Source organism: Oryx dammah, unplaced genomic scaffold (genome assembly GCF_014754425.2).
Source record: "Oryx dammah isolate SB20612 unplaced genomic scaffold, SCBI_Odam_1.1 HiC_scaffold_18, whole genome shotgun sequence".
Taxonomy (NCBI): domain Eukaryota; kingdom Metazoa; phylum Chordata; class Mammalia; order Artiodactyla; family Bovidae; genus Oryx; species Oryx dammah.
The window spans coordinates 89,423,677-89,445,645 of NW_024070202.1; the positions used below are offsets into that span (position 1 = coordinate 89,423,677).

The 21,969-nt window shown below is 34.9% G+C and overlaps 1 protein-coding gene across 5 annotated transcripts in view; it reads right to left on the reverse strand.

Annotated features, from left to right (window-relative positions):
- POT1 (protection of telomeres 1) overlaps nt 1-21,701 on the reverse strand; it is a 93,183-nt gene extending 71,482 nt beyond the window's left edge. Inside the window, exons 1-6 of one of the 5 annotated variants that reach the window (XM_040259567.1) lie at nt 21,359-21,578; nt 20,441-20,570; nt 17,973-18,045; nt 14,301-14,392; nt 2,126-2,239; nt 1,583-1,614 (exon numbers count right to left, since the gene is read on the reverse strand). Coding sequence is in view for 3 of the 5 variants with exons in the window: in XM_040259564.1 (XP_040115498.1) it covers nt 2,126-2,239; nt 14,301-14,392; nt 17,973-18,045; nt 20,441-20,563 (402 nt within the window). In the remaining 2 variants the exon portion in view is untranslated. Of the gene's footprint in view, nt 1-1,582; nt 1,615-2,125; nt 2,240-14,300; nt 14,393-17,972; nt 18,046-20,440; nt 20,626-21,358 lie in introns of all 5 variants that reach the window. The other 4 variants (XM_040259568.1, XM_040259564.1, XM_040259565.1 and 1 more) reach the window with 4 other exon arrangements.
- Nucleotides 21,702-21,969: the final 268 nt, after the last annotated feature.

Consider the following 21,969-nt stretch of genomic DNA (forward strand, 5'->3'; position numbering starts at 1 on the left):
CCGTTTGATACCGGAATATGTCATTAAATAAACATGGTTATGTCATACATCATTTTAATGTGCATTTTTAGCTGTGGTTTTGCTAATGACTTATTATTTGGTGTTTATTTTATATTTATTTTAGAATATAGAAATAATGTTAGACAAAAAGCAAAATTCAAGCAACTTTTTTATTTGAGTTCAAAATGGGTCACAAAGCAGAGGAGACAACTTTCAACATCAACAACAAATTTGGCCTAGGAACTGCTAACTGCTAACATACAGTGCAATATGTTAGCAGTGGTTCAAGAAGTTTTGCAAAGGAGACAAGAGCCTTGAAGATGAGGAGCACAGAGGCTAGTGGTCAGAAGTTGACAACCAAGAGCAATCATAGAAGCTGATCCTTTTACAACTACATGAAGTTGTCAAAGAACTCAATGTTGTTCATGCTACAGTCATTTGGCACTTAAAGTAAACTGGAAAGGTGAAAAAGATCAACAAGGGGTGCCTCATGAGCTGAATGAAAATCAAAAATATCATTGTTTTGAAGTGTCATTTTCTCTTATTCGACACAATAACAATGAACCATGTTTTAATTGGATTGTGACGTGTAAGGAAAAGTGGATTTTATATGACAACTGGTGATGACCAGCTCCGTGACTGGACCAAGAAACTCCAAAGCACTTCCAAAGCCAAACTTGCACCAAAAAAAGGTCATGGTCACTGTTTGGTGGTCTGCTACTGGTCTGATCCTCTACAGCTTTCTGAATCCCAGCAAAACCATTACAACTGAGAACTATGCTCAGCCAATCCATGGCTGCAAAGCCTTCAGCCAGCGCTGCTCAACAGAAAGGGTCCAATTCTTCTCCACAATACCTGACTGCAACAACACTTCAAAAGTTGAACAAATTGGGCTATGAAGCTTTGCCTCATCTGCCATATCCAACTGACTACCATTTCTTCAAGCATCTCAACAACTTTTTGCAGGAAAACACTCCCACAAGGAGAAGAAGGCAGAAAATGCTTTCCAAGAGTTCATCGAATCCTGATACACAGATTTTTATGCTACAGGAATAAAGAGACTTATTTCTTATTGGCAAAAATATGTTGATTGTAATTATTTCTATTTTGATTAATAAAGATGTGTTTGAGTCTAGTTATAATGATTTAAAATTCACAGTCCAAAACTGCAATTACTTTTGAACCAATCTAACAGAAGGGGAAAAAGTGGAAGCAGTGACAGATCTTATTTTCTTGGGCTGCAAAATCACTGCACATGGTGACTGTTGCCACAAAATTAAAAGATGCTTGCTCCTTGGAAGGAAAGCTATGACAAACCTAGATAGTGTATTAAAAAGCAGAGACATCACTTTGCCAACAGAAGTCTGTTTAGTCAAAGCTATGGTTTTACCAGCAGTCATATATGGATGTGAGAATTGGACCATAAAAAAGGTTGAGCACCAAAGAATTGATGCTTTTGAACTGTGGTGCTGGAGAAGACTGTCCAGAGTCCCTTGGATAGCAAGGACATCAAACCAGGTAATCCTAAAGGAAATCAACCCCGAATATTCACTGGAAGAATTGATACTGAAGCTGTGATCACCTGATATGAAGAGCCAACTCACTGGAAAAGATCTTGATTCCAGTAAAGATTGAAGGCAAAAGAAGGGGGCAAACAGAGAATGAGATGGTTAGATAGCATCAATGACTCAATGGACATGAATTTGAGCAAACTCTGGGAGACACTAGAGAAAGGAGGAGACTGGAGTGCCGCAGTCCATAGCGTCGCAGAGTTGGAGAAGATTTAGCGACTGAACAACAACAGGAGGAAATCAGTTTTATCTAAAAAGGGGCATCTGGTTAATTCAAGATAAAATCAAGCAGACCATCAAAAGAGGATGACAGTACAATTGCAGAGAATAGGATCAGGTTTAAACCTATCTTTAAGGGATATTATGTTTAGAATGACATCATTCTAAACATAAACCTAAGAAAAGGATTTCTATTTTCTGAACTTAAAATATTTAGTTACAATAATTCAGTCAGACAAAATAGTTTATCTGCAGATATACAGAAATACTTCTATTCCATCATTTTAGCTCATTAAAATCATAAAATGATTAGACTAAAAAAGTTGCACACTTACATAAACAGTTGATTTGAAGTTCTCAGATGCTTTCAAAAATAAGCAATGTTTACCATCTCTGCTTGGTGATGAAGATGCTGACAAAACAACAAATCCAGCCACTGCAATGGTGTCCTATATAGAATAAAATAATTTAAAACCATCAGTATAACATTCTGAAAGCCACATAGATTTTGATTTTTATTACTATGTAAAAAAGGAAATCATTTCTGTAAAATGGAAAACAGGTTTCTCTAAACTTGCTTAATGTTTTCTGACTCTAAGATTTAGAATATCATCTCCTACAAAAATAAGTATCAGTAATGTAGGCATAGACAAGTACAATGCCTCTCTGAATGGACCAGGAAAACACTAATTAAATCGTATAGAGATTTTTATTTATCAAATAGAGCAACAAAAATGAATGTTTGTCTCACTTTATGTGCATAAATATACATGAATAAACACAATGAAGAGATAGTGATGAGCCAACAGTATTAAGCATGGATATTAAATGAAACTAAATCTCAAGAGAGATTACATGGAGAAACACGTCATTGGTGCAAAAACTCCACATTATTATAAAACTAACCTGTATAAAGATGCAAGGCAGAAGACATTAATAAGAAATTTCCATTTATATACTAATAAGAACAAAGATATTTTCTTTCCACTCAGGTTTATAACAGTAATAAGTCAATCTCGATTTATTCCTGCCTCTCTCGTTTTTTCAGTTAAATCTCCCTGTTTTATTTCCCAAATAGTGGAACATCCATATTCAATGAATTTTGTCTTGCTCTATTATAAAAATATATGTGTATATTTTTTACCTTACTCTTCTAACACCAAAACCTTAAGATATATAGAAATCATATATAGAAATCCTTGAGCGTTAGGCAGTTTCCTTCAATAATTTTAATCTCTACCAAAAAGAAGTCTTCTGCATTACTGATTTTTTATTTACAAGAGTATAGTGTCAATTCCCAGGATTCTCTATTTAGATCCGTTAACTGGACCATGAGCACCTTGAAGAAGACAAAGCGGTGTCTTATTCTGCTTTGTATTTAGAGGGCTTGGCACAAAGTAGGCCCTCTGTAAACTATCCATGAATAAAAGGAAGGATCATAAATTGTCCTTCTAAAATCTCTGGCTCTATGTAGATATTTTAGCTGAGCAAATTTCTCCATCTTATTTTCTTCAGATGAGACTGCAAACATAATTGTGTCTGTGCTGCTAATGCTGTAGTTAAATGGGAGAAAATTTTCCTTCCCAGCGAAGATTTTCCATTATCCTGTTTTAGGGAGCTCTAAAGACTCCAGGAATAAATTACTTTTATAACTAAAAAATATGAAATTTTTTCCAATATACCTTAGAACAGTATACTCTGATTTAAATGAAAACAATATTTTCACCAAAGATGTGAAGTTATTTAATCCAACTAACACAAGAAAATAAACAGAAGTAGGGAAGTCACTGGTTTGTCAGTTCTATATTCTCTTTAAAATACAAAAAATAACCCATCTCATATTATTTTCTATTTTACTTTAAAATGTCTTAAACATAAACCTATATACTAAATGAAAATATTAAGGGTAGAGATGCATTTTTCTATTTTTCTGTGTAAACTAAACTTTTAAAGAAATAAAAAATATTTCTTTTATGATGGCAAAAATTTTAAATAAAGAGATAAATTATTAAAAGCAGGACGTAAGTATTCAAAATAAAACTTTTCCCAAGTGTATTCTATTTTAACATTAGCAACACAACTCAAAAAAATTACAACTTTTCCTCTAACATATAATCAACAAAATGGAAATAACCAAAAATAATTTAAGAAAGGAAAATAACATGTCTATTATACTTTCTTTTTTAAATTTTACTTTTAATTTTCATTGGAGTATAGTTGATTTACAATGTGTTAGTTTCAGGTGTACAGCCCTCTTTTTGGACTATTTTGCCATATATCACATTACAGAGTGCTGAGTGCTATAGAGTGCTGTGCTATACAGTATAGGTCCTTACAGTTATCTATTTTACATACAGTAATGTGTATATGTCCATGCCAATCTCCCTATTTATCCCTCCCCCATATATATACATTTTTTAATATATATATAAAATAAATGTGTGTGTCGTGTGTTCAGTAACTTTAGTCGTGTCAGACTCTTTACGACCCGTGGACTGTAACACACCAATCTCCTCTGTCCATGGGATTCTCCAGGCAAGAATACTGGAGAGGGTTGCCATTCCCTCTTTCAGGAGATCCTCCTGGGATCAAACCCACGTCTCCTGAATTGCAGACAGATTCTTTACTGCTGAGCCACCCGGGAAGCCCTATAAACATGGATTTATGTTTAATTTACACATATAAATTGCACTGAAGGGGCTTGGTGATCTCATCCCAACTGAAATTTGCCTGTTTTATCTCCAGATACTGCCATTCAATACTACATAAATCATATTCTCTTCAATATCTAGTGCTTTTCCACATACATTTTTGGAATATTCTGAGCCCCCACTAATAATAAATAGCATTTTTCTCTTCTGCACATATCTGATCCTATCTATCTTTGAAAATCTAGGTTGTAAATGTTTCTTCCCTGTGAGGTTTATCTTAGATTGTACCCCAAAGAAGGGAGAAGGAAAAATAATTCCTTCTTCTAAACTCTCCTATACATCATTTTAATATTTTTTATATTCTGTTATTTTTTGTATTATTTTTTTAATATTTTTTATATTCTGTGTTATAAACTTTCTTAATATTTTTACTGCCCTTAAAACTCTGTCAGATCCTTGGGACGAAGAATGTCTTATCCATATGGCTATCTCATACAAGTGACTGGTGGAAGCTGCTGTTCATAATCAGTGGTCAATAAATATGTGCTGAATAAATTAATCAGCACTGGTAAAAACAGAAATATTGAACTTCACAAAGAGAAAAATAAGTGGCCTAGGATTCATATTTAATGATTTATTAATCATAATGGCTCTCAAATTAATTCAAATACACAGAGGATAAGAAAGATAAATATACAATAGGTTGTTTTAGTATGTATAAACATTCATTAGACTAAGTTGGAAATGAGATTTAACATACATTGTTCTAAGTTTCTGAGAAGAGCATACTGAAGCCATTCAAAAAAGAATGGGAAATACACAGTTTAGTAGTGAGACTACAGTATTCTGATATATCAGAGTGGACGCCTATCTCAGTCTACTGAAAACAGAAATAGGAAATCATATGCTGAGAAGCATAACCCTGCTACTAAAAACAATAAGGTTTTAATCGCTATCTTTGCATCAATGTTATAAAAGTGAAAACATGTGAAATGAAATCTTTGAACTAACTTAGAATACTCAGGAATCACAAAGGGGTCATTTCCCTTTTGTTACAGTGCCTTGGACTGAGTCCTCGTCATTAAACAATTTTTAGTTTAGCCAAAAGGAATATTTCTACCACAAATCAGTCTCCGAGGTAATGAAATCAGGACACATCTTTTTAACATAAGTGTTCTTTAAAAGTGAACAATTAAAAAGAAAAAAAAAAATCAGGCAACTTACTTGCATATAAACAAACGTGGTTTTTACATGCTAATATTTCCTAATGATGAACACAATCAGTGGTGCAATAAGAAGCAAATCAATAGATATCAAAAATGTAAATCACAAAACTAGTGTATTAATTTGCTAATTTTAATGGATAACACATTAAAATTTCTCATGACTGAGCAGGAAAAGGGCAGAGAAAATATGAAGCAACTGATAATAGGAAAAGAAAAATTTATCTGACTTTACCAAGCAGTAATTTTTACTATACACAACTTGCAAATATTGTTAGCTTATTACACCTTAAAACACTGCTAAAGAGTGAAAGGGTACAGGGAAAAGTCAGGCACCTGATGTCACTGATAATACAGTGACTGACAGAAAATATTTCCCTAACATAAGAAATGTATTTCATGGGTATTACTAGCATCTATTGGATTGTGAAACACCAAGGACATAATTGGAAGTAATACATGCAATATTAGCATGAAAACCAAAATCTTTAAGTGGTCTCAAATCATGTTATGATCTGATACCCCCACCACAGTCCAACAGCCATATTTTGTGTGACTCACTATGGAATTCTGCCTTCCCATAATTCCTTAGCATTCCAGGATCCTCATGCAGGAATGACCTACTCTCCTAGTACCCCTGTGCTCATTCTTCCTGCTATTTTTCTTATTCTGTTACTCAATCTTCTCAGTACACATCTACTGCTAAGTCGCTTCAGTCGTGTCCGACTCTGTGTGACCCCATACATGGCAGCCCACCAGGCTCCGCCGTCCCTGGGATTCTCCAGGCAAGAACACTGGAGTGGGTTGCCATTTCCTTCTCCAATGCATGAAAGTGAAAAGTGAAAGTGAAGTTGCTCAGTAAGTGTCCGACTCTTTGTGACACCATGGACTGCAGCCTACCAGGCTCCTCTGACCATGGGATTTTTCCATGGGATCCTCTGGTCCATGGGATTTTTCCAGGCAAAAATATTTATTTATAAATAAATAATATAAATTATTTATTTGTAATAAAATTAATTTATTTTAATTAATTTTAATTAATTAAAATAAAATTAATTAGTTTATCGCATCTGGATAAAATAATTAATTACACAATAGTTGTTTAATTCCACTTTTCTCCACTGAAAATTACTACATGATGGCAAGGTTCATAACTACCTTAATCAGTAAGATTTTTCAGACAACAAGCATAGAAGACAAAAAACATTCAACAAATCTTCAGACAACTCAGTGAACACAAATACATATGAATATACCCATGAAACATACACATATTATATAAAAAAAAAAACCTTCATTAAATCTTAACATAAACTATACAACTACCACAAAACTTACTTCATAGAAACCTGGCATTTTAGAATTGTAAAGGACCTTAGAAATCATCTAATCAAGTATATCTTCACTTTTCAGATAAGAAAATAAGGGCCAGAGAGGATAAATGAGCAGTCTGTGGTCACATACAGCTAATTATTGTAGAACAAGACAAGAATCCAGATCTCTGACTTCCAGAGATCTACTCTACCTGCCCTTTCAAAACTAAATCTTACAGGGGTGGGAAAAAAATATATTAACAAAAGTCTATAATTTTGTCAGTTTTGTGGTAAGATCTTTGAAAAAAAAATTTAAATACTTTGAAAAAGTTGTATTTTATATCTACATATTAATGTTAAAACTTTCTTTGAAAGTGAAAAGTAAAAGTGAAGTAGCTCAGTCATGTCCTACTCTTTGCGACCCCCGTGGACTGTAGCCTACCAGGCTCTCCGTCCATGGGATTCTCCAGGCAGGGATACTAGAGTGGGTTGCCATTTCCTTCTCCAGGGATCTTCCCAACCCGGGTCTCCCATATTGCAAGCAGACGCTTTACCATCTGAGCCACCAGGGAAGCCCAAACTTTCTCTAAATGAAAGCTAAAACTGAAAAAAATGCCTCAGATGAATGGAGTTTCAATCAGAGCATTCGTACGCTTGCAAAATGTGCCATTAATCTAGCAAAGATGTTTTAGGACTGCTGTACTTAAACACAGAGCTAAGCTTTAGAGAACAAGTGATGAAGAATGGTATAAGAATTGAAGTATAAAGTTCATCCTTTTATGCAAAAAGTTTTACCTTTGATTTGCAACAATCTTTACCCTAGACACTAAAAACTCTAAACTAAATAGCCTAATTAGATCTCTCAGACGATTAGCATTCATGATTGTAAATGCAGAAAGAATTTAAACTAAATTGTGATCTCAGTCTTCTCACCATTATATTTTAAAAGGAGAAACTTTGACTTACCATTATCAATATCCTGTTACCAGACAAGTACTAATTAGTTGTATGCTGCTGCTGCTGAGTCACTTCAGTCGTATTCAACTCTGTGAGACCCCATAGACGGCAGCCCACCAGGCTCCCATGTCCCTGGGATTCTCCAGGCAAGAACACTGGAGTGGGGTGCCACTTCCTTCTCCAATGCATGAAAGGGAAAAGTGAAAGTGAAGTCGCTCAGTCGTGTCTGACCCTCAGCGACCCCATGGACTGCAGCCTTCCAGGCTCCTTCATCCATGGGATTTTCCAGGCAAGAGTACTGGAGTGGGGTGCCACTGCCTTCTCTGAATTAGTTGTATAGTTCTATCCTATTTTAATGAATACCTACTTAAAATATATTTCAATAGCAGAAAACACCTTTCATATCAATTAGGAAAAATACTAATATCTATATATCACACATAATTTATAGAATGTGTACATGCTAATTCATTTTATTATAAACTTTCTATATTGCTTTTCAAATAAGAATAAATACAAGAATTTTAAGGATAAAGATAAAAATGTATTTAAAATATAAGCAAATAGATCTCTAATATTCAATACCATGTATTTATTTTTAAAACACTTCTCTAAGATGTCCAAGATATGTTGTGAAATAAAGCAATTTACAAAACATGGATAGTATGATGTCATTTGATAACACACATATATGAGTTTATATATATATATATATATATACACACACATACATATGTAAGTATACATATATACTTACCTATATAACCCTGGAAGGATACCAAAAAAAATGGCATAGCAGTGGTATTATCTAATAATGGGAGTAAGTGATGGGAGTGAAACTTTCCCTGTTAAACACCTACTAAGTATTCTCACTTTCATTCCCCCCTCTCCCTCCCTCTCATCATTTCTGAAGAATATCTTTCTTTAAAAAAGACATGATTTGGAGTCTTATGAAACACTGAATTCTTAGTAATTCAGAATTGTCATCATAAATATTAATTATTTAAACAAAGCTGAAATAAAGTCATGACTTTAAGGGCAAGAATAATAATAAGGAATAACAGTAATAACAGGCCTCTACTGGAGCCACAGAAGTGCCTCATTAAAATAGCTATACATTTGGAGAAGGAAATGGCAACCCACTCCAGTGTTCTTGCCTGGAGAATCCCAGGGATGGTAAAAAAATAAAATAAAATAAAATAGCTATACAGAGATACTGATTTTTACCCTACCTAAACAACCTCAAGCAGATTTGATTATGTGTGTGATACACTAGCTTTATAAACTTTTATTTCCTAATCCACTTTCCTGATAAGCCTGTCAGGTAGTACTTTTTTTTTTTAGTATACTTGTCTCCAGAACTTCACAGTGCCATATCAACTATGTTAAAACTATATCACAATCAAAAATGTTTAAATTGCATCAAAAATTACTCTGGTTACTATTGTGAGAGAAACAGCCTAATGAACTATCCTAGGAACTTTATAACATGAACTGCATGGTGACTATTTGCTTTCCTCAAGTTTTAAAGTAAGATTTTAAGATACACCACTGATTTAAGAACAGCTGTTCACTGAGGAAAAAATAAATGACTACATTCTTTCCTTTGTTCCAATTAAAAATTAAGGAAAAAAATTAATTGATTTACCACCTCTTCACAGAAACTTAGCAAAATAATCCTAGAAGAGAACATAGGCAAAACATTCTCTGACACAAATAGTAGAAATGTTTTCTCACGTCAGTCTCCAAACTACAAATACAAAACACATATACAATTAACCAATTCTATGTCAAGTCAACAAGTGCCTTATTAGTTTTTGTCTACAGTTTCTGAATTACTGTTAAGCTCTCACTGGTTCCTCTACCCTAAATCTCTTCCTGGTAGAAGAAAATAAATTGAAAAATAATCTGGGAGATAATCAGGGAAACTGGAACAGACTTGATATTTTATATGTATATATATATATAAATTATTGTAGGCATAATGATGAAATTGTGCTTATGCATGTATACAAATACATAGGAAAAGAGAAATATACATAGATGTGTGCGTATCTGTGTGTGTATACATGACTGTGCCGATGATGTCATGATTTATAAAAGCTGATGTTAACACCTCAGTAGTATAATTATATTGTGTATGTATTCATTTGTGTATATACATACATATATACATAATTTTAGGATGCTTTCTCTTTTATATGCTGAAATTTTTAGGGTTTAAATTATATAACTCCTGCTATTTGCCTCAAAATAATCTGTGGGAGTAAAATGAGTAGATGAAATGGATGCAATAAGAGCCTAAATATTGATTACTGCTGAAGTTAGATGTTCAGAATATGGACAGTCATTATTCAATTCTTACCACTTATACATATGTGTGAAATTTTTCATAATAAAAATTTTAAAGACTAACAGATAAAATGTTCCACTAAAAACTCTGTGCCTACTGTTTGATGTTTTTCCCCAAATCCTCCGGGCAGATTCATCCTCAGTTTATTGAGGTTGCTACTCCAGTTCTATTCTAGTCACCACCATTAAATGATTTCCAATAGACTAGGACACGACTGAAACGACTTAGCAGCAGCAGCAGCGATAGTGGACACTATAAGGTCAAGCACTGTGTCTTATTCATTTTGGTTTCTTTAGAGCCTAGCACAAAGTCAAGCAAAATGTCAGCCCTTAATAAATGTTTACTGAACCTAAATGAATGTAAATGAAAAAAGAGACAGAGTACAGACAATCTCATCTGACTTTGTCGTTTTACAGAAACCATTGGTTTTTCCCCTTATCATTTACTTGTTAGTAACAACCATAAATCAACCACATATCTAATATTTCTGTAGCATCATTTTAGAAGTACTTTCTAATACTAAACAATTTACCTGGAGACATCAATGACTCAATAATTTTTATAGCTATATGCTTCAATATTAGTTAATTGCCAAAACTGGTTCTGCAAATATCCAGAGGATCACTAATTAACATCAAAGATGTCATATGATTCTTATTTAAAAATAATTTTAAATCATTTTAATACACATGCAGAAAAAAAATCTGTATTATACACCAGAGAGTGGTTGATTTCTGTAGATGTGCTGTCCAATACAGTAAAAACTAACCATATGTGGCTATTTAATTAAAATGATACAAAGTTTAAAATTCAGTTCCTCAAGCCATATTTTAAGTGCTCATTGGCCAAATAAGACAAGTAGCTACCATACTGACAACACAGATCTAGAACATTTCCAGCACATGGTTCTATTGGATGGTAGAACTGTTTTTGGTGTCTATCTTGTACCCTACAACATTTCTAAATTCATATATTAGCCCTCTCAACATTTTTTTTTTGATTTTTAAAGATTTTATATTATTGAATCAGGTCATCTGAAAAGACTTGTTCAGTCGCTCGGTCATTTCTGACTCTGCGACCCCACAGACTGCAGCATGCCAGGCTTCCTTATCCTTCATTTTCTCCCTGAGTTTGCTCAAACTCATGTTCATTGAGTCAAGGATGCCATCCAACCATCTTATCCTCTATCATCCTCTTCTCTTGCCCTCAATCTTTCCCAGCATCAGGGTCTTTTCCAATTAGTTGGCTCTTCACATCAGGCAGCTGAAGTACTAAAGTTTCAGCATCAATTCTTGCAATGAATATTCAAAGCTGATTTCCTATAGGATTGATTGGTGTGATCTCCTTGCTGTTCAAAGAACTCTCAAGAGTTTTCTCCAGTACCACAGTTTCAAAGCATCAATTCTTCATTGCTCAGCCTTCTTTACGGTCCAACTCTCACATACATACATGACTACTGAAAAAACACAGCTTTGATTATATGGACCTTTGTCAGCAAAGTGATGTCTGTTTTTTAATATGCTGTCTAGGTTTGTCATAGCTTTTCTTCCAAGTAGCAAGCATCTTTTAAAATTTCATCACTGCAGTCAGTATCTGCAGTAATTTTCAAGCCTAAGAAAATAAAGTCCATCACTGTTTCCATTGCTTCCCCATCTATTTGCCATGAAATGATGGGACCAGATGTCATGGTCTTCATTTTTCAAATATTTAGTTTTTATCCAGTTTTTTCTCTCTCCTCTTTCACCTCCATCAAAATATTCTTTAGTTCCTCTTCGCTTTCTGTCGTTAGAGTGGTGTCATCTGCATACCTGAGGTTACTAATATTTCTCATGGTAATCTTGATTCCAGCTTGTGCTTCATCCAGCCTGGCATTTCACATGATGTAACAGAAGTTAAATAAGCAGGGTGACAATATACAGCCTTGACATACTCCTTTCCCAATCTGGAACCAGTTTGTTGTTCCACATCTGGTTCTAACTATTGATTCTTGACCTGCATAAAGATTTCTCAGGAGGCAGGTGAAGTGATCTGGTTTTCCCCTCTAAGAATTTTCCAGTTTGTTCTGATCCACACAATCAAAGGCTTTAGCACAGTCAATGAAGCAGATGTTTTTCTGGAATACCCTTGCTTTTTCTATGATCCAATGGATGTTGGCAATTTGATCTCTAGTTACTCAGCCTTTTCTAAATCCAGCTTGAACATCGGAAGTTCTTCATTCATGTACTTACTGTTAAAGCGTAGCTTGAAGGATTTTGAGCATTACTTTGACAGCAATGTGAAGAGTGCAATTGTGCAGTAGTTTGAACATTCATGGGCATTGCCTCTTTTTGGGATTGCAATGAAACTGATCTAGTCTTCTGGTTTTTATTGTTTTCCTCTATTTCTTTGCATTGTTCACTTAAGCAGGCTTTCTTATTTCTCCTGGCTATTCGTTGGAACTCTGCATTCAGATAGGTATATCTTCCTTTTTCTCCTTTTCCTTTCAATTCTCTTTTCTCAGCTATTTGTAAGGCCTGCTCTGACAACCATTTTGCCTTTTTTGCATTTCTTTTTCTTGGGAATGGTTTTGGTCACCACCTCCTGTACAATGTTACAAACATCTGTCCATATTTCTTCAGGCACTCTATCAGGTCTAATCCCTTGAATCTATTTGTCACTTTCACTGTTTAATCATAAGGGATTTGATTTAGGTCATACCTGAATGGCCTACTTTCTTCAATTTAAGTCTTAATTTTGCAATAAGGAGTTCATGATCTGTGCCACAGTCAGCTCCCGGTCTTGCTTTCGCTGACTATACACAGCTTCTCCATCTTCAGCTGCAAAGAATATAATCAATCTGATTTCGGTATTAACCATCTGGTGATGTCCACATATAGAGTCATCTCTCATGTGTTGGAAGAGGGTGTTTGCTATGACCAGTGCATTCTCTTGGCTAAATTCTTGTTAGCCTTTGCCTCACTTTATTTTGTACTCCAAAGCCAAACTTGCCTGTTATTCCAGGTATGTCTTGACTTCCTACTCTGAGAAGAGAGATAATTTTACTTCTTTTATAAATTAGATGCCTTTTCTTTTCTTCTTATTTGATTACTCTGGCTAGAAGTTCTAGTACAAGGCTGAAGAGCAGTGGTGAAAGCAAGCATCCTTTTCATGTTCCTGCCTTACGAGGAAAGCTTTCAGTCTTTCACTATTGAGTATGATGTTAGCTAGAGGTTTTTCATAATTGACTTTTATTACGTTACGATGTTCCCTTCGATTTTTCTGAGTGTTCTGACTACAAAAGTATGTAGAATTTTTCAAATACCTTTCCTACATCAATTAAGATAATCATTTGTGTTTTTTATCCCTTTGTTCTATTATTAATGTGATGTATTTTATTGTTGTTCAGTAGCTAAATTTGTCCAATTCTGAGACCCCATGTACTACAACACTCAGGCGTCTCTATCCTCTACTATGTCCTGGAGTTTGCCCAAATTCATATCCATCTAGTCAGTGATGCTATTACAATGTAATACAATGTAGTATAATGATTTTCTTACATTGAACCAAACATAATTTCTGGGATAAATCCCTTTGGTCATGGTGTTTACTCTCCTTTTAATATGCTGCTGGGTTTGGTTTGGTATCATCTTGTTGGGGATTTTAGCAGGCATTTATTTTATAATAATTACAGAAAATATTAAAGACATACTCATATAGACTTATAGCTCATATTATTTTTTAGTTAGTAAGGATTATTTTTAAGTAAGAGAAAATGTACCTATCTTTAAGACAGTCTATTGAATATTGAAAATTAAACTTAGGTGAGAGGAAAAATTGTCCCTTTTTCTGTCAATGATAAGTTTCACGAATCTCTTTGGAGTGTTCAATTTTAAGGATGTTGCTTTTTAAAAAAGTATAATTTTTCATACATCTGCAAATCTATAATGAATTTCTAAAAAATGGCTTGTAGGATACATATAGCATGATCAATACTTCTATTTCTAAAGAGATAAAGTAATATAAAAGTATGTTACCCCTTCACAGAAAACTTTAGCACAGTCCTTTGCTAAGTTTCCAAAAAATAATATATTGATCTTGCTGATCTCTGAATTCGAATTATCTTGTTCTATAGAGAAACACACACAGAAAAACACTTCAGATACAGAAATTTAATAGACACAAAAAAATTGCTGACAATGAAATTCTAAAACCTATAGTTACTTCAAAATAAAATTATGAAGAAGAGCAATTAAAATGTTTATAATTCACTTTTAGTTTACTCTATCACCTTAAGAATTGCAAAAATAATGTACAGAATGCTACTAGGCATTAAAACCAAAATTATAACAGTTTCAACTATAATATGTTTTACAAATTTCTGTAAATACCACATTAACATCACATAATGATCACTTTCAATTTATTTTCCCATGGTTACCATCAAAAGAACTGAATAAGATATTGAATAAGAACTAAAAAAAATAATTCAATTTTTATACTGTATAACATCATTCTCCAAATACTTTATTTTTACTGAACTTCTGGTAATATATAATTATTAGAACTTTAAGTTTTAATCTAGACAAATGAGTTCTCTGCAGCACTCATACATTGAAGAGTAAAAGAGCAGTGTGTGTGTAAAAACTGAGCTTTTTGTGATGACAATAAGAATTGTTTGGAAAAGAAGAAACAGATATGCTACGAGGAATCTCATTTGGAAATTCTAGGCTTTGGGGAAGACTCTCCATAATCTTTGTTCTCCAGAGGTCACCTCCTAGAACCACTGAAGCAAGGCCAAATGCTAAGATTCAATTACTGTAACATCTGAGAGAAGTCTCATTAATATCAGCTTTCAAATATTCAATTACTCCAACTGCTCTCATATCAGACTTTCATGTATCTATGAAGTATATGAAACATCTTTCCAAAACTTGCAGTGTAACTTATAACTCTTGAATCTGCTACTTTATCACCAGCAATGAAAAAACTATCACACATCTGCCTATTACCTCCTTTCACTTACTTCTGTCATCCAATTCCTCAAAATAAGTAGACACATAAATTGAAACACTAATGTTCTCAAAAACAAAAATACAATGGTTTCTAATCAAGATATAACTTACTTCTTTAATATAGTAAATGCCCTGTCAGATGTCTATTTCTGGCCATGACAGAGTAATGGGAACTGGATTTGTTCTGTCCTTAAAGAAAGTAGAAAACTAACAAAGACAACAACTATATATATATATATATATATATATATGTGTGTGTGTGTGTATATATATATATGTATGTATATATATATGTATATAAACAACAGTTTGCAGACACTGGACAACAGGAAGTGCAGGAAACTATTCTCTTTGAGAAGGAAAGCAAAGCCAGAGCCCTAGTTTATTTCCTGGAGATTCTAGGCAACAGAAAATGGAGGTAAAATCTAAAGAAAGCCCAGCAACCTCACTGAATTCAGAAGAGTTCAGATTTGAGGACAGAAAAGTGGATAGAATTTGTGCAACATGTTGTTGAAAGGAAGACAGTAGCATAGACAAGTGCTCTGGAGATGAGTGCCTTTGGGTCTTTGGCTGAGTACTGATCTCCAAAAGCACAGGAGGAGACTCCCAGAAAGGAATTAGAACCACTTGAAAGAAAGAGGCAGAATAATTCTGAGACTCACACAGTGCTGTGAACTGTTCTAGCTCCAGAGTGTATCCTCATACACAAAGCATGTGGTACACTTGTCAGAAGGGCACTTCCTTGGTTATCAGGACAAATTAGTCCCGACATAAATGCTGCTCTAGACCCACCCTAACAAAGTTAATCAAATTGATTCCAAGAGAATTTATAGTATTCCAAAATGAAGACAAATAATAGTTAAAGAATTACAAATAAATCCAATGTTTGATAATATAAAATTCTGAATGTCCAGCATTCAGTTAAAAAAACAACGATGAATACATAAGAACTGGGGTAGGGAGGATACATGGTGGGGGGGTGGGGGGATCAATAGAAAATAACTCAGAAATAACAGTGATAATAGCATTGACATAGAAGATTTTGAAACAGTTATTAAAATTGCATGTTCAAGAAAGTAGAAGACAATAGGTGAGGAGAACTGAGAGACATAAAAAAACTAAACAGGAACTTAAAGAGTTGAAAAATACAATATTAGAAGCTAACAATACAATGACTAAAGTTAACAGCAGGTTAACAGAAAAGAAATGTTAAGTGAAAATAGGAAAACAGAAAAATCAAAATCAATTAAAACAAAAGCTGATTTTCAAAATCAATAAAATAAACCTCCAGCCAGTATGATCAGGGAAAAAGTAAGAGACAGAGACGGAAGTCATGAATTATCAAATCAATGAAATACAACATCATTCCAGATCCTACCAACAATAAAAGCATATAAAAAGTATTTTATGAATGACTTTACACCAACATATTGACAACCAAGATGATCTGGATAAATTCCTTTGGAAACACAATCTACCAATGCTTACTCAAGAAAGAAAGAGATAATTTCAATAGCCCTATGTCAATTAAAGGGACTGAACTTAGAATTAAATCTTCCTAATGAGTCTGAGTGAACTCCGGGAGTTGGTGATGGACAGGGAGGCCTGGCGTGCTGCGATTCATGGGGTCGCAAAGAGTCGGACACGACTGAGCGACTGAACTGAACTGAACGAAAAAATCTCCACATAAAAGTGGTTTCACCAGTGAATTCTATAAACATTTAAGGAAGAAATAAACAATTCCAGGTAAAATCTTCCAGAAAATAGGAAAGGAGGGACCATAAACAACTCTTCACTAAGGAGAGCATTACCCCAACATCAAAACCAATCAAAATCACTACAGGAAAAGACAGATTCCTACCATATTTTTCATAAATTTAAATGCAAAAATTCTTAACAAAACATTAGAAAATCAAACCTAGGAATATATAAAAGGATAATACATCAGGCACGCCACTACACCCTGCTCTATTTTTCTTCAGACCAAATTTCTGTCAATTATTACTTTGTACAATTATTTGCTGAATTTACTTATTCCCCTACAGTGTAAACTCCATGAATGCAAGAACCCTGTTTTGGTCATTGTTATATTGCTAGCTACATTGCTGTACCTAGAACAGTGTCTGTATATGTATATGTCTGTTATGTACATAATAGTTTTGGAAATATACTTCAAGTTTATTTCCCATTTCCTGCTGTAGACCATTCTTCATTCATTCAACTAATTTCAGACTTCAGATGAGATTTACCTTGGTCTCCAAGTATTCTAAACTCTTACCAAGGTTATTTAAGGGTTACTAGGGAAAAGAATTACTTCATGTAACACCTAGGAAAGAAATAACATGCTGAAAATAGCATTATCTTACAATTTGCTGTTTGGGTCACACTAATGAAACTAGAAAACAGGGAGATGAGTTAGCCATTGTAATATCTGGGTAGCACATTAAAGGAATCTGAAGTAAAACAGAAGCCATGGGGGAGTGGGGAGTGGACAGACTTTGAAGAAAAAGATTTAGAGATGAAAAGAATAACTTTTCATTCCATATATTTGATCCTAGAGTAAAAGAATAAATTTTCACTCCATAGATGTTCATACTAAAAAAGATTTTTGTGGGTACATGTGTATGTATACATAAAGTTACCCATTTCTAGATTATAAGCAAAAAGTTAAGCAGAAACGGTCTTGTCATTTACCTTGAAGTCCAATCTTTAAAACAGCTCTTCTGTTTTCACCACAAATTAAAGAAGAGATAAGAGAGAGTTTTCCCTGAAGTGAAAGAAAAATAGTTACAGATAAATCCAAGAGACTGTAATAACAAAATTAGAATAAATTTTTAAGGCTACTTTATTCATCATTACAAAATACTGGAAAGAATCCAAGTACTGCTACACTGGGGAGCTATAAACAGACTGTGGTGGAATTCTAGCAATCAATAAAATGTAATACTACTGATAAACGTAACAACTTGAAGAACTGCAAGGAGTGAAAAGAAGCCACAATCAAAAGGCTACATACTGATACGTGTAACATATAATATTGTACATCAACTATACTTTAAAAGAAAAAAGCTACATAGAGTTCAGTTCAGTTGCTCAGTCCTGTGTGACTCTACATAAATGATTCAATTTACATGGCATTCTTGAAAGGCAAAAAGTACTGTATAACCTGAGAAAGCTGGTCAAAAGTGGTTGCCATGGATTGAAATTAAGGTAGCAGCTGACTATAAAATTTGGGGGGAGTGAAAGCCTGTTCTACAGCTTGATTATGGCTGCAGTTACAAGTTTTTATACATCTGTCAAAACTAACAGACCTATATATAGTAAAAACCAGTGAATTTCATAGTAAAATGTATTTAATAAAATTCAAGAAACGTTGAGATACCTGAAGACATGTGCAGGTTAGAAAAAGGAATGTTAAGAATTCAAACTGACATTTCATTTATATCTAAAAGGGTTTATCTTAATAACATCAATAAAAATGCTAGAATTTTAAAAATATTTCACTTAAATTCTTCTATATCAAACACACAAAACAGGAATGATGAAGTTAGGTACAGCACAGATATAATTAACATTAATGATCCATCAGAAAGAAAATTAATTTAATCAAATCATTAATAAACATAAGTATGCAAGAAGATGCGGAAACAGTGGCAGACTTAATCTTTGGGGGCTCCAAAATCACTGTAGATGGTGATTGCAGCCATGAAATTAAAAGACACTTACTCCTTGGAAGGAAAGTTATGACCAACCTAGACAGCATATTCAAAAGCAGAGACATTACTTTGCCAACAAAGGTCTGTCTAGTCAAGGCTATGGTTTTTCCAGTGGTCATGTACGGATGTGAGAGTTGGACTGTGAAGAAAGCTGAGCGCCGAAGAATTGATGCTTTTGAACTGTGGTGTTGAAGAAGACTCTTGAGAGTCCCTTAGACTGCAAGGAGATCCAACCAGTCCATTCTGAAGGAGATCAGTCCTGGGTGTTCTTTGGAAGGAATGATGCTAAAGCTGAAACTCCAATACTTCGGCTACCTCATGTGAAGAGTTGACTCTTTGGAAAAGACTCTGATGCTGGGAGGGATTGGGAGCAGGAGGAGAAGGGGACGACAGAGGATGAGATGGCTGGATGGCATCACCGACTTGATGGACATGAGTTTTGGTGAACTCTGGGAGCTGGTGATGGACAGGGAGGCCTGGCTTCATGGGGTTGCAAAGAGTTGGACACAACTGAGCGACTGAACTGAACTGATGCAAGAAGCATCATCCTAATCAACCAAATGTGAAGTGAGTCTGCAAATACTAAAAACATTTGCTTAGGAATTTAAATACAGTGAAGTAGAGAAGACCAGCTGTAATACATAGAACTTTATTTCATATGACAGAAAATATCAGGAAAATGGAAAACAAAGAAAAAGAAAGATAAACAAATGTCTACATGGAGAATACTGATTATTTCATATGACAGGAAATATCAGGAAAATGGAAAATAAAAAAAATGAAAGATAACAAATGTCTACGTGGAGAATATTGATTTCCAGGTAAAATTGAAAAGTGACATCATTTCTCTTTTACTATATGACACATTTTGTCAGTAAGCTCTTTACCTGCTTCCCATCACTCTTAACTTTGACCTAAAATTAAATATACAACAACTAAAATTTTAAAATTCACTGCTACTGCTGCTGCTAAGTCGCTTCAGTCGTGTCCGACTCTGTGCGACCCCATAGACGGCAGCCCACCAGGCTTCCCCGTCCCACTAAATATGCATAAAAAACATTGGATATAACACCCCCCCCCCAAATTTCAGGAACTTAAAAGACAAAATCAATAGAAATTCCACAATCTGAAATCCTCAGCGAAAACAAAACAGTACTGAAGAAAGACAAACAGTACCTGAGAGACCAGGACAATATCAAAGAACCCAACATGCAACCATACATGTAAGTGATATCCAGAAAAAGAAGAGTAATAATATGCAAGAAAAAAAAATCCAAGAAACATTAGTCAATAATTTCCCTAACTTGATGAAAACTGTTGAACTGTGCATCCAAGAAGTTCAGTTGCTCACATCAGGATAAGTTCAAATAAAAACCACACCAAGGCACTCGACAATCCAACTTCGGAAAACAAACGCTAACTATTCTGAGTTGTGTCAGTTCTTACCTGGATATATTTCTTGTCATAATCACAACCTGGCTGTAGGGATCTGATATCTACTTTGTGTAATTTATTTAGCAGATCAACTTCAGGCACTCCATTGACTTCTTTTATTAATTCAAGTGGCATATCAGATCTGCTTCACAATGTGATGGAAAGCAAATTCGGTTAGGGAAGTTGATAACTTACTGCTGAAAACACAAAAACCAGTATTTTATCCAAAATGTAGTAAACAATTTGATTTGCTTTTCCTTTTTAGTTAGTCATCACTGTTGGGGGAGAAGGACGGGTGAATTATTCGGTAATTTTATTACGATGATCAATACACACATTCTCCTAAGGCATTCAAACTTAACCATTTTCTATTAGTCTTGTATTTTAAGAACTACTTGTATAATTCAGCTTTAGAATCTGTGAAAGGGGCACTAACAACTGCCTTTACACTGTGCTTTGAAAGGTACAAATTACTGAGGAAGGGAAAGGAGGTTGAAAAGTTTTGCGATTGTTTTTAAATCCCTTTGGCAGTTGTAACATTGTGTAGGTAAACTGTGCCCCAAAAGTTTATGACTCCAAAATACATCTTTGCCTCCTCCCTCCAGCCCCTATGCAGTAGAAAGAAACTACTGAACAGCTGTTAACCTGCGCATTTTCAGATTCTTTTTTTCCCCCAAACTTATTGCCTGGGACACGCACTAGTATCGATATTTAGTTTTAGTGTGTGCGAGCCAAGCTTCTCCAAGCCAGGTGACAGTCTTGAGGGCGGAGATCTGGATTAACTGAAGTCAGGTGCTCACAAAACGCTAAAATGCTCAACACAAGCTCAAGAGAAAGACAAGTATGAACAGTTTCCCTGAAATAACTCCTCCAAATGTTGATCTAAACTAAACCAGGCTCTTCATAATACCGGTTCAGGTCCCGACTCACCTCGTAACCACGTCAAGATCTCCAAATTTAGCTTGGAAATAGACTGACCCGCTCTTTTAAAAGAGAAACTAGGAAGAGTTCGGACGGGCGCGCTGGTGACGTCACACGCACGGCAGCAACCCTGTCCCACGCATGCGTACACGACCGCTAGGGCATACGAGCGGCTCGTTCTCGGGCCTTTGGAGGACGAACTGCGAGATGGTGTCTAGGCCTAAAATGCGCTGGAAGTTTCTGGGAATACGAACTGTGCTACTCCCGCGCCCCGAATTCCCGCGGATCCACTTAGGGCGGCTCCCGCAGATTTCGAGCAGTCTCTCCGGCGGGTGGCAGAGAGAGGAGAGGCGGTGCTACACATTTCCTAAATCCAATAGCCAATGAAAAGCCTTTCGCAGACCTAGGCAGGTTTGGTAGATTTGGAAGCTCCTGGGGACAGGGCCTTTATTTTAGTTCCCAGTTGTCTTCCCCTAAAGGAAAGAGCTCTAACGCAGTTTTTACAATGAAATAAATCTAGCAGTGAGGAATGCTCCTTTTCAGATTTGATTAACCACTTCAATGATTTATAGGACTATGATTTTATGCTATAATTAATGAGCTGTTTAGTTGCTAAGTCT